This window comes from Etheostoma spectabile, unplaced genomic scaffold, assembly GCF_008692095.1.
Source record: "Etheostoma spectabile isolate EspeVRDwgs_2016 unplaced genomic scaffold, UIUC_Espe_1.0 scaffold00004917, whole genome shotgun sequence".
Classification (NCBI taxonomy): Eukaryota; Metazoa; Chordata; class Actinopteri; order Perciformes; family Percidae; genus Etheostoma; species Etheostoma spectabile.
In genome coordinates, this window is record NW_022603210.1 from 451 (window position 1) to 16,663 (window position 16,213).

Below are 16,213 nucleotides of genomic sequence, written 5' to 3' on the forward strand. Positions count from 1 at the left end.
TAAATAAGCCAACCCAACTCCCTACAGACTGAGCTACTGCCCCCCCTAGTAGTTATACCTTTGCCTTTCTGACTTTAATTAGGACTTTGTGAGGCAAAATAACACGAGGAGACAGCTTTGATCAGATCTGCTTCACAGTGCAGAGTGTGTGTGATGGTGAACAGACTGAACTTTGATTTCAGCAGCTGGTCTTCAGTCAGTGTTTCTGTCCACAGGAGAGACTCTCAGTCCTGCAGAGGACACATAGACACTGAGGAACCAGACCAGAACCCAAACCCAGGATAGAGAGGCTGAGTGAATGTGGTGTAGAAGGTGTGGAGGTGGATCAGTGAGTCAGAGGAGACTGTGTAGAAGGACAGAGAGCCAGCAGGACAGTCCACATACACTGCTACTCTGTTAGAGACAGAGCAGGAAGGGAGGACTGTTCTTCTGTTATTGTGACAGACAGAGTAACCACGTTCATCAGAGCAGACCAGACTCCACGAATGATCATTACATCCAAACACACAGTCTCTACTAACTCCTTTCCTTCTGATTCCTCTGTAACTCACTGATATATCAACCTCTCCTCTCCTCTCGACCTCCCAGTAACAGCGACCAGTCAGACCATCTCTACACAGCAGCTGAACCCAGCAGTCAAATCTGTCTGGATGATCGGGATACAACTGATCCTCCTCCACACGTGTCACCTTCCTGTTGTTGTCAGACAGTTTGAGTCTTCTGTTTACTGTGTTTGTGTCCAGTTCCAGTTCACAGACATCTGATGGAGAGAACAAGACACAATACAGCTGCAGGTTATCATCTGATCATTTATTAACAACTTTACTGACAATAACTGAAAGAAAACCCTTCAAACGTTGATATCATATTCAGCTGTGAGTGATGTTTAACAATCCAGTTCTACCAACATGAAGAGTTCCTGAACATGAGAGTCAACATGTCAACAATGTCCAGCTTCTTGACCCATTTCCTGTCTGTTTCTTAATTCTCAACTGTACAAAGTAGTGTTTCAGACAGAGGGTGAATACAGGTCTATGCAGACAGACAGAAGGAGAAAAAGAAAGTGCTTATGGGGGACGGCTGTGGCTCAGTGGTAGAGCGGTTGGCTACCAATTGGAAGGTTGGTGGTTCAATCCCTTGCCCTGCAGTCCCATGTCAAAGTGTCCTTAGGCAAGACACTGAACCCCGAGTTGCCCCGGTGCTGTGAATGTGTATGAGTGTATATCTGATGAGCAGGTGGCACCTTGTACGGCAGCCTGTGCCACAGTGTGTGAATGTGTGTGAATGGTGAATGTATCCTGTATGATGTAAAAGTGCTTTGAGCAGTCGTTAAGACTAGAAAAGCGGTATATAAATACAGCACATTTACATTAATGCATTCACACCAGAAACAGAGAAAGAAATGAGACGAGCGATGCATAACGAGTGCTTTGTTGTTGCAAGAAACAGTCAGCTCTTCCTCAAACTCCCGGGCAGTTCAGAGCTTGTGTTTGGGGTTGTTAAACTTTCACGAGGCAGTAATGTTTCCATGTTTCCCTGTACGGGACTCTTACGCCGCCTCAAACCACACTGACAAGTCTGGTTTCTTGATACATGATTGGCCAGTGTGAGTTAAGTCGTTCCTCAATGGAAGCACCATGCTATTGCTTTGTGATTATTCCTTCATAGTTGTTTTTGTCCATAATAACATCCACTGGTAAAGGGAGATTTAGCCAAATCACCATCAACTGATAATCACTCAGGATCCTGTTCAGTAAAACATTAAAATAGTAAGTAACCTTATCTACTATTATACTTCCAGTGCCAGGAAGGGGTTAAACTAGTGTAAAACACAGCTGAGTTCTCTTAGAGCAAACTTAAAACACACTCACACTTCCTCAGACCAGGTCTCAGTCTCTGTGGTCCACCATGGTCCACCCTGCAGGAAGACACAAAGACACAATCCACTTCATACTCCAGGGCTGTGGATAATTGCAAGGTTTAACCAGCGTATTGTGAAATGAGACGGAGTGAGACTACGTCAACTCTGCAGCTTGTTCAAGTCAAAGTCAGGGCAATGCTGCTAAAGCTGTCAGTGCACCGCTAGGTAAGACGCAGAGCAAAGCACAGCGCAGGTAAAAGTTATTAAGGGTTGCATTCTGTTTCTAGGTAACAACATGCCGTTATCTCATTATTTCATTGGTTGCGCGTACCAAAGGTCAGCAGCAACTAGGTAAAGTTAAAGTAATTTGATCCGAGCCCCCCCAGTAGGAAATCAATGGAGCGGGCGGTGCAGAGGGGTTCTGCCCCCCATCATGTGTAGGCGGCTTTACTCAGCTGGAATGTATGTTGCATAAAAGTGGTTGTTTAAATCTGATTGATTAAATCTGATTTTTACTTCAGTATTTTTCATTCGTCCTGCACCTGCCACAAGGTGGGATGTGAACACATTTATTATTATTTATTTTTAAATTTGATACGCTAAAATGGTCTGAGACATTGGTAAACACAGAAAAGCTCCTATTTTAAAAACATGCAAATAATGAGTTTGTGTTATTCTATTTGCTGCTGTGTTTTATGATTTGCTTTTGATTTTCTGTTTGCTGTTGTGATTTGAACTTCAGGGCCACCGTACTTTCCAGACCTCTGACTTTAAATAAATATTTGGATTTGTGTTATAAGATTGAGAACCCATGTAATACACCTTCACTTAGATCCTCTGAGTTTCTCAGTTAGTGACAAAAAATAAATAAAATGAAGTCTTGGTCCGTCCATACCTGAGAGTGTCCAGTCTGCAGTTTGGATCCTCCAGTAAAGCAGAAAGCCACTTCACTCCTGAGTCTCCTGGATGATTGTAGCTCAGGTCCAGCACTCTCAGATGGGAGGGGTTGGAGCTCAGAGCTGAGACCAGAGAAGTACAGCCTTCCTCTGAGATCATGCAGCCTGAGAGACTACACACACATACAAAAACACACACACACACACACACACAGTTGGTCATGACAATTCAAGTACGACTTGGGCCATCTCCCAGGAGCAATACTTAACAATTGCTTTGAGTGCTAGAAATGGGCAGGGCTTTACAGTCCAGCTACAAGAACTAATATTGTGTAGCTACTTGAAAATTTCATTATCCATCAAAGAGGGAGAGTGAAAAATAAACCATGTTTGTAATTATTTTGTAGTTATTACATTCTGAAGCACAAATACATTGATTGATCACTCTGTTCTGCTGTTATTGAAGCTGCCTGTAAAACCCAGCAAAATTAGTGAATCACTAATTTTAGGTTCAGAGCTGAATGCTAAATGTAGCCTATTTTGCATTGCGACACTATACTATTTCATGTACTGTATTTGTATACAGCAGTATTACCTTAGAAGTTTGGTTTTTTATTTTAATTGATTGAACATCTTACTGTGAGAGAGATAAGGTATTGTGAGACATTTATTGTCAAACCTTTGTTGAAAATAACAATTTCCACTATATGTTCACAGTTTAATAAAGAGCAGAACTCCAAATAACAGCAGTGGGCTTCTATGTCTCTGTCTGTGATGTGGACATACCTATCCTCATTCGGTCTGTCTATCACAAAGGGGACCGTCACATCAGCTTAAACCTTCCTCAGCCGAGCTGCAGCCAGACAACTCTGACTGGCTTTTAGTCGTTGCAGAGAGTTTCAAAAATAACAAAGGGCAGGACAGCCAGCTGGCCTTATTGTTGTGGGATTATTAAGTAATATTCGCTGGCTTGCTATGACTTGTGTCTTTGGCTCTTTTAGCAGACTTGTTGACCCGCTAGATTTTATTTACAAGTAATGTAATCATAACAAATGTACGTGTAGAGGTGACAATATTTATAACAGAAGTGTAAGGCAAGGCAAGGCAGCTTTATTTGTACAGCACATTTCAGCAACAGGGCAATTCAAAGTGCTTTCCACAAAATCAGTTAAGCAGATAAAACACATGTACAAACACTTAAAAATCATAAGCATTAAAAACCGGTAAAACACATTAATAGACAGTTAAAAAATAGACACATGAAACACAAGAATAAAAGTTACAGTGCAGCATAAGAAATTTAAAGAAATGAGCAGTGTTGAGGCCGACATCCTGCCCTTCTAGATTCTTTCAGGAAGAAGGGTTCAAGTCCGTAGGTTGGATGAAAGAACGTTTATTACCATGGAATATTCCAGAGACAAGGTTAAAGAGAATTATGCATCCATAGCTCTCCCTAAGTTTGTCTCACTCTTTTCCCTTTCTGCATGATCTTATGTGCACAGGGGCAGTTCATTTGCTACCACGTGACATGTTTGTGCGCTGTGTTTTGTCTTCAGAAGGTTAGTGCCAAGCAGAGCTTGGCCTGCAAAATAGATAACAGGTCTCAGACTTCTACTGGAGAGGACCTTCACCCAAACACAGGACGTGTCCCTAACCACCCTTGGCCCTGCTTTTCAGAATTAGACTCACTCGGCAGAGCTATGGTTGGACACATTGTACCATAACAACTTATCAAAAGGTCACAGTAAACTTTATGAACTATCACACTGAAACCTAGCAGACTATGTGTAATGCTTTTGCTCTTTAGCTCAAAATATAATGAATTTAACACACATGATTAATATAATGCACTACATGATTATAATGATGTTCATGCACACATGATATGAATATATTTAATCCCAACAATCCTCCTTTTGGTCCCACCGGGACCACCTTCATTGGATACCTATTCAGTGATCAGAACAAAATGACAAGCGTCCCGGAATTCAATCATAGAGCATCCCAGGATACATTAAGAAGGTTTCCACTCCCCCTTTTGATCTTTTTTAAAAGATCATCATTAACTAACCACCTACTGAACAGATCCCGGAAATTCTCTACACAAAATCAGAATCACAGTCACAATTACAACAGATATTACAAATAACAATGCAAAACGCTTCATTTGGGAATGGAATTTCATCTTGACTGTTGACTGGGATACCTTTATACCAGATTCAGAACCTCTAACCTGGGCGTTTTCAACCTTCACTCTTCGTCAACCTTGTGTCCACTTCTTTCTTCAACCAGGGATTGGACTAATCACCTGGAGTTGGAGCTTGGGAGGGGATTATTCTGCCCCTTTGCTGGTCCCTTTGCTCTTTTCCGCTCTTCTCTTCGTCCGAAGGGATGCGTGCGCCTCCTTCCAGTGCGGCTTGCACTTCCCTCAGTGTCCATCCTGGCTCCTCCGCTGGCGTGCACTGACTCCAATGATTCCATGTTTCCCCCTTTCTGCGTAGTTTCACTGCATGGCTGGTGCGTTCAGTCACCTCGAATGGACCGGTCCACCTGGGTTGGTTCCACTTCCTTTTTATCTCTCTGAGGCTGACCCAGGCAGCCTGGGGGACCGTGTGGGCTGTGGATCTCTCACCTTTCTGTTTGGAGAACCTGGACACAAATACTTGTAAATCATAAAAATAGGCTTTGGGCAATCTTTTTACTTTACTTTCTGCTGGCCCAGTAGCCGCCAGACCAGGAAATTTTCTGCCTTTTTCCAGCTCAAATGGGGTGAATCAAGTGGACCTGTTCACAGAAAAACAAATTGTCATTAGAGCAATAGGCAAAGCATCAACCCAATGCATCCCAGTCACACTGCAGATTTTGCTCAGTTTCTGCTTTATGTTTAGGTTCATTCTCTCCACTTTTCCCTGTGACTGTGGATGGTACACTGTACCAAACTTATGCTGGAGCCCCAGCATTTGTTCTACAGTTTGTAGGTCTGAATCCTTGAAGTGGGAGCCGTTGTCAGACCTTATCCTAGAAGAAAAACCATGAGTGGGGATGTAATGGTTGATTAGACATTTTTACCACTGTTTTGCTGTCTTCCCTTTTTGCTGGCCAGGCTTCAGGCCATCCTAAAAAAATTGACTGTCAATCGGTATTGGCACCCTCTGTTAACTGTCCCCATATCAGTAAAGTCAATGATTACCTCCCTCATTGTGTCGCACCTCAGTGGGAATGCTCCCATTTCTGGTTTCACTGTTGGTTTTGGGTTGTATTGCAAGCATGTCTGGCATTCTCCTACCTAGTTTTTGTCATGTCTTTCATGTGTGGATGCCATCAGTGACATAGCGCTCTGTCCAGCTGGTTTGATCCCACATGTCCTAATCTATGTGTTTCAGTCAAAGTCTGTCTGGTAATGCTAAGAGGTAACAGTACTCTCCCGTCAGGTCCGCGCCAGATTCCGTCCACCTCTCTAGCTCCTCTGTTTTTACAATATGTTTTCTCTTCTGGGATAGCTTTCAAATGTAGTTCTTTTAGGGTGTGTGTTGTGTTTCATTCTCTGGTCTGCACACTAGTTGTCTGCATAAACGGTTATCATATCCTGCACTCCTTTTAGCTGCTTCATCTGCCATTCTATTTCCTTCTGCCTTTTCTGACTTCCCACTGTCATGCCCCTACATTCAATCACTGCCACTCCTGCAGGTTCCTGTAAGCGATGCACTAACAGTTTAATTTCCTGTTCATGTCTAATTGGCTCTCCTGATGCAGTTACAAACCCTGTTCTTACCCATTGCTGGAGGTTTAAGTGACAAGCCCCTACCACATATGCTGAGTCAGTGCAGATGTTTACCGTTCGCGACGCTCTAGGTCTAACGGGAGACAGAAAAAGCATTAGCCAGATCAATGCATGTGAACCATTTTTGTGTAGACAACAAATTTGTAAAGGCCACATAGGGATTTGGAACGGGGCACGTAGGTGTTCCCAGATTAGCATTTACTTTTCTCAAGTCGTGCACCATAGGCCTTGTATTGTGTGAGAAATACCTTCAATAGCCACTGGTTTAATGGGGTACTGAGGCTGTCTGATCGGTAGCAAAGTTTTCATTTCAAATGTGACAGGTTTACAATGCACCAACCCTACATCTGTGGAGCCAGTACTCCACATGGATTCAGGAAGCGAGGTCACCGGGGCAGCCGCGTCAGGGTGATCAGTCATTTCTCTACCATGTGACCTGGAAATGAGACAGTTCTCCAAAAAAGCAGTATCATGCACATATGGCGGGAACATGTGGATGCAGTATGTGTCAGTGCTGGGTGAGTAGAAAACAACGTCAGTTTGAGTGCGTCTAAAATATTTAGCAGCTACTGCAGATTTAACCATTGGGCCTAATTCCTTAGCTTGATGTTTGGGGTTTATTGTCAGAGTAATGTGGGGAACAGATTCACCTGACATTTTGTACCAGGACATTTTTTCAGGGGTGAGTTCTACCTCAGCAGCTACACCTTGGGGACCTGCATAGATGCTAGTGGATTTTAAATCCCACTGTTTACCAAATAGGTTATCGGAAAACTCATTATAATAGAGAAGGTCATTTTCTCTCTCATAATGGAGGGTGAGGTGTGGAGGGTCAGCAGGTGGTACATACGGATGGAGGTTGCAAATCCAGGGTTTCCATTGTAGGTAGGCGGACAGGATGCCAGTGTGAGTGGGTGTCTCAGTGAACAGAAGAGGAAGTGAAACAGGCAGTTTCTGTCTTTTCCCAAAGAAGCCTACAACAGTCACAAATCGTTCTGATAGAGGTGCATTATTTGTGTCATTCAAAGTGGAGTAGGTAGCATCTGAATCCACTAAAAAATGGATAGTCTTTCCCACCTACTTCCACTGCAAGGAGAGGCTCTGCCAAAGCCCTCTCCGTAGCTTCCCCTGGGCCCCCTCAGTACATACCCTCATACCATCCTGGAGCCTGGTCACCTTCCTGTGTCAGGGGATACTGGCCTGGGTGTCCGTAGCTGGGAGCAAGGGTGGGGTTTGGGGCCTGGTGTCCCCCTTGTTGTCCTCTGCCTCGCCCTCTCTGCCTTGGTTGAGCATTTGGGCAGGGAACTTTCCAGTGGTCCATGGCACCGCACAAGAAGCATCCACTCTGTCGAAGTGGTTGGGGTCTGTTGAAACGAGTTGCAGCCCCCCCGTATGTACCCCTGAACTGACCTCTGGATGGGAAAAATATCCCTGGGGAGATGGGAAAGCAGGAGGATAGGCTTGCTGAGGAGAAGGGAAGGGAGGAGGGATCTGGGGGATAGGATCACAAGGGAAAGGGGAGGGGTTGACTGGAGGGGGTGGAGGATATGGGTTAGAATCAGCAGGCATTGTTACAAACATTTGTTTCTGAGAATCCTTTTTATTAAGTTTAGCCTTTGCTTCTGCTAATTGTAGTTTCAAAATCTGTGTCTGCAGCTCTGTGGTTTCACTCCCCTTTTTGTCAGCTTTACGTTTAGCAATGTCTAAATGATGTCTAACATGTTTCCGCCACACCGCATCTTCACTCTTTGACTTCCTGCTTCTTACAGTGCAGACGCTTTGCTGCTTGCTCCTGCTTCTGCTTGCATATTTTTGCTGATAATCGTGCTTTTCCTCTGAGAAACTATGAGCAGCGGCTCTTGGACACTTCAAAAACACTGGACTATACATTTTTTGTAGACATAGTAGGCTATTGCCATATTTTAACATTTTTCTGCGTGAGCGTGGCCTACCAATAGCTCAAGCCTGTCCTACAGTGATTGTTGCTAAAGCTAATTAGCAGCAAGATGCCTCCTTTCTCCGTAGAAGACTACTACAAACTCCTTCAGAAGATTGCACTTCTGGAAACCAAGGTTCACCTTCTAGAAGTGAACGTGGAAGTTAACGGATCTTGTGGAAATGACACCACTTTACCATGGACCCATAACAATGGACAGAAGTATGCTAACACACGGCTAATTAGCACCAACAAGACTACAAAGAAACAGGAGGGTGGAACTGGTAATAAATCAACAAGTGGCGGTCCTCCCTGGAACTCGTCTGGTGCGAAGCCTAAGAGTAAATCATTTTCCTGGGAAATGGGAGGACGACTAACGGGCCGGGCACAGCGCCCTGAGGTTTGTGATATGACCGGCTGGCCTGCATTATCTTCCGGGCAGAGCGCCTCTTCAACCCCTCTACCTAGTAGGACACAGCCGTGGACAGCTGCAAAAGGGAAAATAAGCAACAAAATGCCCCCCCAACAACCTGGTGTGCAACTGGATAACAGATTTGCTCCTCTGCTGCAGGACGCTGGGCAGTCATCTGATGACCGGGACTGCGTTTCATCACCACACAGCAGGGTAAGGACTGAGAGCAATTCAAAAAGTAAAAAGCTAACAACTGGGCCTCAAACCCTGATTGTGGGTGACTCTGCTGTAAAAGATTTAAAAAACAGTAAAAACACCAAAATACTATGTTTTCCCAAAGACATGGTGTCTGACTTGACCCAAAAAATCCCAGATATCGTGGCAGCACACCCAACTGTGAAGAACATTATTCTGCATATAGGGTCAAATGATGTTGTAAAGCAACAGTCTGAATTGCTGAAACTGGACTTTAGGGAACTGCTTGACACAGTCACCCCCCTAAGCGCAAATGTGTTTATCAGTGGTCCTATACCGTCAGTCAGAAGAGGAGATGAGAGATTCAGCCGACTGTTGGGACTAAACAAATGGCTTTCAACTGAATGTACCGTCCACTCTCTGAAGTTCATTGACAATTTAAACATTTTCTGGGAGCGCAGACATCTTTTTAAAGCAGATAGACTTTCCCTTAAAAAAGCCAGGAGTAAAGCTGTTCACCTCTAATCTGCTTTACTTTCTGCGCTACACATCTGCTCCCTCTGCCAAGGTCACAAAACAAAAGGAAGACACAACAAAGTGCGGCAGTGATCCAGCACAGCCCCCGCCTGTGCAAAGATTTGACCATGGGAGACCAGAGAGCAGAGACACGAAACCTCCACTCCCCTCTTCACCCGTCCAGCACCCCTCAAACCTTCCCAACCCCGAACCTTCTGAGGATTCATCGCTGTCTCTACTGATGTCTCCACACACCCTTTCCCTTATTTCCCCCATCAATTATGCACCCCTTCCTACCCCCATGGCTCAACCCCGGGCAAAAGTAAAACGCCAAGCACCACTACCAGGATGTCAGAAAACTCCTTCCCCCCAGACTGATAAGGACGCTTGTGTGCAAAATCTGGCAAGCACTATCTGATATGTGCCGGGCCTTGGCTGCAGGACTAGTGATACTAATGACTCTTTTCAAGACAAGCCCGGGCCCTGTGGATTCAATTCTTCCTCAATTTCTGTTGTGATAGGTAATAGGAAAAGAATGGTGAATAAGCACTTAACTGCAAACTTAGCAAATTTAGCATCCATTCCTCGTCAGCTACAGCCTGTCCCAAAAAATGAAAACACACTAACACTAGCCTTACTAAACGTCAGGTCTTTGGCAGGAAAATCATTTTTAATCAATGATTTTATTACTAAGCACAATCTAGATTTTATGCTTTTAACTGAAACCTGGTTAGACCATAATAACAGCGCTGCTGTTCTCATCGAGTCAGCTCCCCCTAACTTCAGTTTTATGAGTGAGAATAGAGTGAATAAGAAAGGAGGTGGAGTCGCCATTTTCTTTAATGACTCATTCCACTGTACGCAAATATGTTATGGAAATTTTGTTTCTTTTGAATATGTTGCTCTTCAATTAAGATCTTCCCCTCAAGCGATGTTTCTAAATATCTACAGGCCACCTAAATATTCTGCAACCTTCATTGATGACTTCACTGAACTGCTGTCTATTATCTGCATTAACTTTGATTGTGTAATCATTGCGGGTGATTTTAACATTCATGTTGACAGCCCCCAGGACAGGGGGACAAAAGAGCTGTGTTGTGTTTTTGAGAACTATGGACTGACTCAGCATGTGACGGAGCCCACCCACAATAAGGGACACACTCTGGACTTGATTGTCTCCAAAGGTCTGAACATTTCCAAGGTTGTGGTGACTGACGTTGCTCTCTCAGATCATTCCTGTGTTTTCTTTAACGGCACTATCTCTGTGCCCAAAAGTGTCCAAACAAAGATAATCAGAAAACGGTATATCACTGAAAACACCAGTGACACATTTATACAGCTTTTCTCCTCCACACCAGCCCTCTCTGGGCTCTCAGTCACTGAGCTTGTAGATAATTTCAACTGTAAAATTACAAATGTTATTGATGCCATTGCTCCCACTAAGGTCAAAGTTGTCTCTGGTAAGAAAAGATCTCCATGGAGAAATGTCCTACTGGTGAGAACAGAAAAAAGAGAGTGTAGGAAAGCTGAACGAAGGTGGCGAAAAACAAATCTCCTGGTCCATTATAACTCCTATAAAGAGAGACTTCGCATTTATAATTTGGAACTGAGGAATGCAAGAAGGTCCTTTTTCTCTGATATTATCTCTAGAAACAATAATAATTCACGTGCTTTGTTTGCTACTGTTGATAGGTTAACAAACCCTCCAGTACCAGTAGCATCTGAACTTTTATCTACCAAGGCCTGCAATGACTTTGCCTCCTTCTTCAAAGACAAAATTCAAAAGATTAGACAAACAGTCAGTGCCTCCATATCAAGTTCAGGATATGTGTTGTCACAGTGTTCAAGCAAAAATAGTTCCAATATGACAGAATTTCACACGATCAACCATACAAACCTGGAGGACATTATTCAACATCTGAAAACCTCGACCTGTTGCCTTGATGTTCTACCAACGGGACTTTTCAAAAATGTTTCCAATTGTTTGACTTCTGATCTTCTACAGATTGTGAACACATCTCTTCTTTCAGGAATCTTTCCACAGGCCCTGAAAACTGCAGTAATCAAGCCACTCTTAAAAAAGAACAACCTAGACAAGTCACTAATGAGCAACTATAGGCCAATATCAAACCTTCCGTTTTTAAGTAAAATCATTGAAAAAGTAGTCTTTCAACAACTCAACCATTTCTTGTCACTAAGCAACAGTTTTGATACCTTTCAGTCGGGTTTCCGACCACACCACAGCACTGAAACGGCTCTTGTCAAAGTCTTTAATGACATCCACCTTAACACAGATAATGGCAAAATTTCAATCTTAGTATTACTTGATCTCAGTGCTGCATTTGACACGGTCGACCACGACATACTACTAGACCGATTGGAAAACTGCGTTGGCCTTTCTGGCTTAGTACTAAACTGGTTTGAATCCTACCTAAAGAATAGGGATTACTTTGTGTCTATAGGTAATTATGCATCTGAGCGTACAAATATGACGTGCGGAGTTCCGCAAGGCTCCATTCTGGGGCCTCTTCTGTTTAACATCTACATGCTTCCACTGGCTCAGATTATGGAGAAAAACAAAATAAGTTACCATAGTTATGCGGACGACACACAAATTTACATAACCTTATCGCCAGGGGACTATAGTCCAATACAAAAACTGACTAACTGCATCAAACAAATTAACGACTGGATGTGCCAGAACTTTCTGAAATTAAATGAAGGAAAAACTGAGGTGGTTGTTTTTGGAGCAAGAGAGGAACGATTAAAAGTCTGCGCTCAGCTTCAAACAACAATGTTAAAAACAACAGACAAAGCCAGAAATCTTGGTGTAGTCATGGACTCAGACCTGAACTTTAACAGCCACATTAAGACAATTACAAAGTCAGCCTACTATCACCTTAAGAATATATCAAGGGTTAAAGGACTTATGTGTCAACAGGATTTGGAAAAACTTGTCCATGCCTTTATCTTCAGTAGACTTGACTACTGTAACGGGGTCTTTACAGGTCTCCCTAAAAAATCAATCAGACAGCTGCAGCTGATTCAGAACGCTGCTGCTCGAGTCCTCACTAAGACCAAGAGACTGGATCACATCACTCCAGTTCTGAAGTCTTTACACTGGCTTCCTGTGTCTCAAAGAATTGATTTCAAAGTACTCTTGCTAGTTTATAAATCACTTAACGGTTTAGGTCCAAAATATATTGCTGATCTGCTACTACACTATGAACCACCCAGACCTCTCAGGTCATCTGGGACAGGTCTGCTTTCTGTCCCCAGAGTCAGAACTAAACAGGGTGAAGCAGCTTTCAGTTTCTATGCTCCTCATATCTGGAATAAACTCCCAGAAACCTGTAGATCCGCTGCTACTCTCAGTTCTTTTAAATCAAGGCTGAAGACCTTTCTATTTGATGCTGCCTTTCTTTAAATGACTAATCATTTCTTTAAATTTCTTATGCTGCACTGTAATTTTATTCTTGTGTTTTATGTTTCTCTTTGTTTTTAACTGTCTATTCATGTGTTTTACCGGTTTTTAATGCTTGTGATTTTTAACTGTTTTTACTTGTGTTTTATCTGTTTAACTGATTTTGTGTAAAGCACTTTGAATTGCCTTGTTGCTGAAATGTGCTATACAAATAAAGCTGCCTTGCCTTGCCTTGCCTTGCCCTTCACAATCATCATCTAAATCTGGATTTTCTTCCAATTTTACACACACCTCTGATGGCAGCCCTGCAAACACCACCTTCCTGAACCACACAGATGTATTGCACTTTTGCTCTGGATTTTTTCCTGTATTAACAGAGCTTGATAATGTTCAGAGTTTCCACGTATGTGTGAGCGAGTGTAGTAATGTGGTGTGTTTAAGCCATCCTTAGCTGCATCTACAGGGGGCAGTACCTCTTTGTACCTGATATCATCTTCCTTTTTATCCAATTTTCCTCCTTTTTCTTTGTAATCTCCACTTCCTGAGTCTCACACATCTCTACTTCCTTTTCTATTGCTATCAGTTTCTCCCTCTGATTCACTGCTATCTCTCTAATTTTCCTTAATCTCTGCAGCGACCCATACCTGTCTTACCTTTTGCTTCTCCTGTCTCTTTGATCTCTTTCCCTTTCTCTCCTTTTCCTGTCCCTTAAATCTTTCTCGTACCTTTCCTCCAGAGTGATCTGCTCTCTGCTTGTGGCCTGAACTACTCTGTTTCTTGTATTCCTCCAGCTGTTCAAGCCTCATTCTCTGACTGAATGGAGCATTCTCATAACTTTCCATTTGCTGCTCTGAGAGTGCGCGATCCTGTTCTACAGAAGGAGAGGAGCAGAGAGGGGAGGGGCTCGGGGGCGCGCTTGGCTCTGTCTGTCTGGTCTGGTGTCCTGAGTCAAGGAAGAAAGTAACTGTGCCGCTTGTCACATCTATTATTGGCTATAGTCCGGGGGTCTGGGGGCCTTTAGTTCGTCAGTCTGAGTGTCGGATGTAGCAACATATGATTGTCATGTCTGGGTTCTGATTCTGTCTTGTTCTGAAACGTAGGATCTTTGGCTCCCTGGACTCCTTCGTTTTTTTTTAGTTTTTTTTTTATCTGGCATGAGATGACTCACGCTTTGCCCCATTAATGCTAATTCATGAATTTTCAGACCCTGGGCCTCTAATTCTTTTACCCTTTTCTTGAGTTTTGATCGCGGTATCAAAGCCTTTGAGTCAAATTGTTTCTTATACTCTTCTAACTCCTGTCTATATCTATTTCTGACTTTCCACAAATGTGCCAATAATGTAGTTGTGGTGTCCTCTGCGTTATCCTGAACGAGAGGCCACAACACTGTCTTTGTTTCTTTTTTAACCTTTTCCTGGTCTTTTTTCAGCTGTCTTACCTACCATTCCGCGCATTATCAATTCAATTTGTTTTTTCCACGGTTTATAGGGCCCGCAGCCTACACCAGTAATTATATGATCCCTTTGGGCCTCCATTACTCCAAATTTATGATTATTATTATTATTATTCTTATTCTTATTATTTATTTATTTATTTAGTTTTTACAGAGAATTATTTTAAACTTGAGACTACCTTTCACACTAAATAGTCAATGTTAGTGCTATCCTTCATGATCACCTCAGTGTCACTACCTTTCACGACTCTATTTTTAGAGATGTTACTTTTCGCCTCTGACTCTTCTTCACACTAATTTAGCCAATATAGTGCTGCCTTTCATGTCTACTTCAACATTACACCTTCACACTTTTTCTTTAAAGTGCTACCCCTTGAGTCTGACTTTCTTTATATTATCACAACAAAATTAGTTACAATATGGTACGTTCCTAGAATCCAACCTCTATGTCTTGATGTCAAGATTAATCAAAATACCTTTTCTAAATTGTCAACCAGAACCAAGGACCTCACCCATTCAATTTAGTTTTCTCCAATATAGCAGATTTGATATAAACAGGTTCTGCTTACCTTTTAGGTGGCCACACTTGGTGAATGATTAGAGTGTCCGGTTCTGGTTGTTTGTCCAATAGAACCTCTTCCTCCTGGCTAGCTCGCCAAAATGTTGGGGCGACATCTTGCCCTTCTAGATTCTTTCAGGAAGAAGGGTTCAAGTCCGTAGGTTGGATGAAAGAACGTTTATTACCATGGAATATTCCAGAGACAAGGTTAAAGAGAATATGCTTCCATAGCTCTCCCTAAGTTTGTCTCACTCTTTTCCCTTTCTGCATGATCTTATGTGCACAGGGGCAGTTCATTTGCTACCACGTGACATGTTTGTGCGCTGTGTTTTGTCTTCAGAAGGTTAGTGCCAAGCAGAGCTTGGCCTGCAAAATAGATAACAGGTCTCAGACTGCTACTGGAGAGGACCTTCACCCAAACACAGGACGTGTCCCTAACCACCCTTGGCCCTGCTTTTCAGAATTAGACTCACTCGGCAGAGCTATGGTTGGACACATTGTACCATAACAACTTATCAAAAGGTCACAGTAAACTTTATGAACTATCACACTGAAACCTAGCAGACTATGTGTAATGCTTTTGCTCTTTAGCTCAAAATATAATGAATTTAACACACATGATTAATATAATGCACTACATGATTATAATGATGTTCATGCACACATGATATGAATATATTTAATCCCAACACAACCAAGTACCTTTAGAAAAGGTACCATGTTGTCCCATTAAGGTACCGCCCCAGTGACAAAGCCATTTTGTACCTTTTAGTTGCAAAAAAGTTCCTTTTTAACTCCTGAAAGAAAAAAAAGGCAAACAACTAAGTGAACATTAGAGATTTATTTTAGTCCTTAAAATGGAAATGTTTCATTCACAGGTTCTCAAACATAACATGTAACATCCCAAAATAAAATGCAAAAATGTTTTAGGATATCATGTCCAATATAGAAAAATGTTAACCCTCGGGTCAAATTCGACCCATTGTCAGTTTTTTCATCACAAAAAATGGGCCTTCAAAATAAGCTGAAAATGTCATCATCAGAAGTAACAAACAACATTGGAAAAAACATTAAAAAGGACCCACTACATTGAGAAAGTGACAAAAATGTCAGAAAATGCAATTTTTTTTTTTGTATTTAAAAAAACACACACACACGTTCTGTGTTGTCATGAAGAAAA

General features: G+C 42.5%; 1 protein-coding gene and 1 pseudogene across 1 annotated transcript; both read right to left on the bottom strand.

The window, feature by feature from the left end:
• Window positions 1–209: 209 nt before the first annotated feature.
• Window positions 210–2,926, bottom strand: LOC116677350 (stonustoxin subunit alpha-like). The gene is made up of 3 exons (XM_032507905.1): window positions 2,757–2,926; window positions 1,872–1,918; window positions 210–760 (listed from the first exon to the last, which is right to left on the bottom strand). Exons 1-3 carry the CDS (start codon window positions 2,915–2,917, stop codon window positions 225–227), a joined length of 744 nt encoding a protein of 247 aa, XP_032363796.1. The 5' UTR covers window positions 2,918–2,926; the 3' UTR covers window positions 210–224.
• A 1,459-nt stretch (window positions 2,927–4,385) lies between these two features.
• LOC116677351 (uncharacterized protein K02A2.6-like) lies at window positions 4,386–6,204 on the bottom strand (annotated as a pseudogene).
• Between the last annotated feature and the right edge of the window lie 10,009 nt (window positions 6,205–16,213).

What these genes read in the sequence shown, in the direction of transcription:
- LOC116677350 (XM_032507905.1), bottom strand. Translation starts at nt 2,917, where the DNA reads ATGATCTCAGAGGAAGGCTGTACTTCTCTGGTCTCAGCTCTGAGCTCC. An exon ending in TGCAGACTGGACACTCTCAG is followed by an intron (nt 1,919 to 2,756) that starts GTATGGACGGAC and finishes GTCTTCCTGCAG; the next exon opens with GGTGGACCATGGTGGACCAC. An exon ending in GAGACCTGGTCTGAGGAAGT is followed by an intron (nt 761 to 1,871) that starts GTGAGTGTGTTT and finishes TCTCTCCATCAG; the next exon opens with ATGTCTGTGAACTGGAACTG.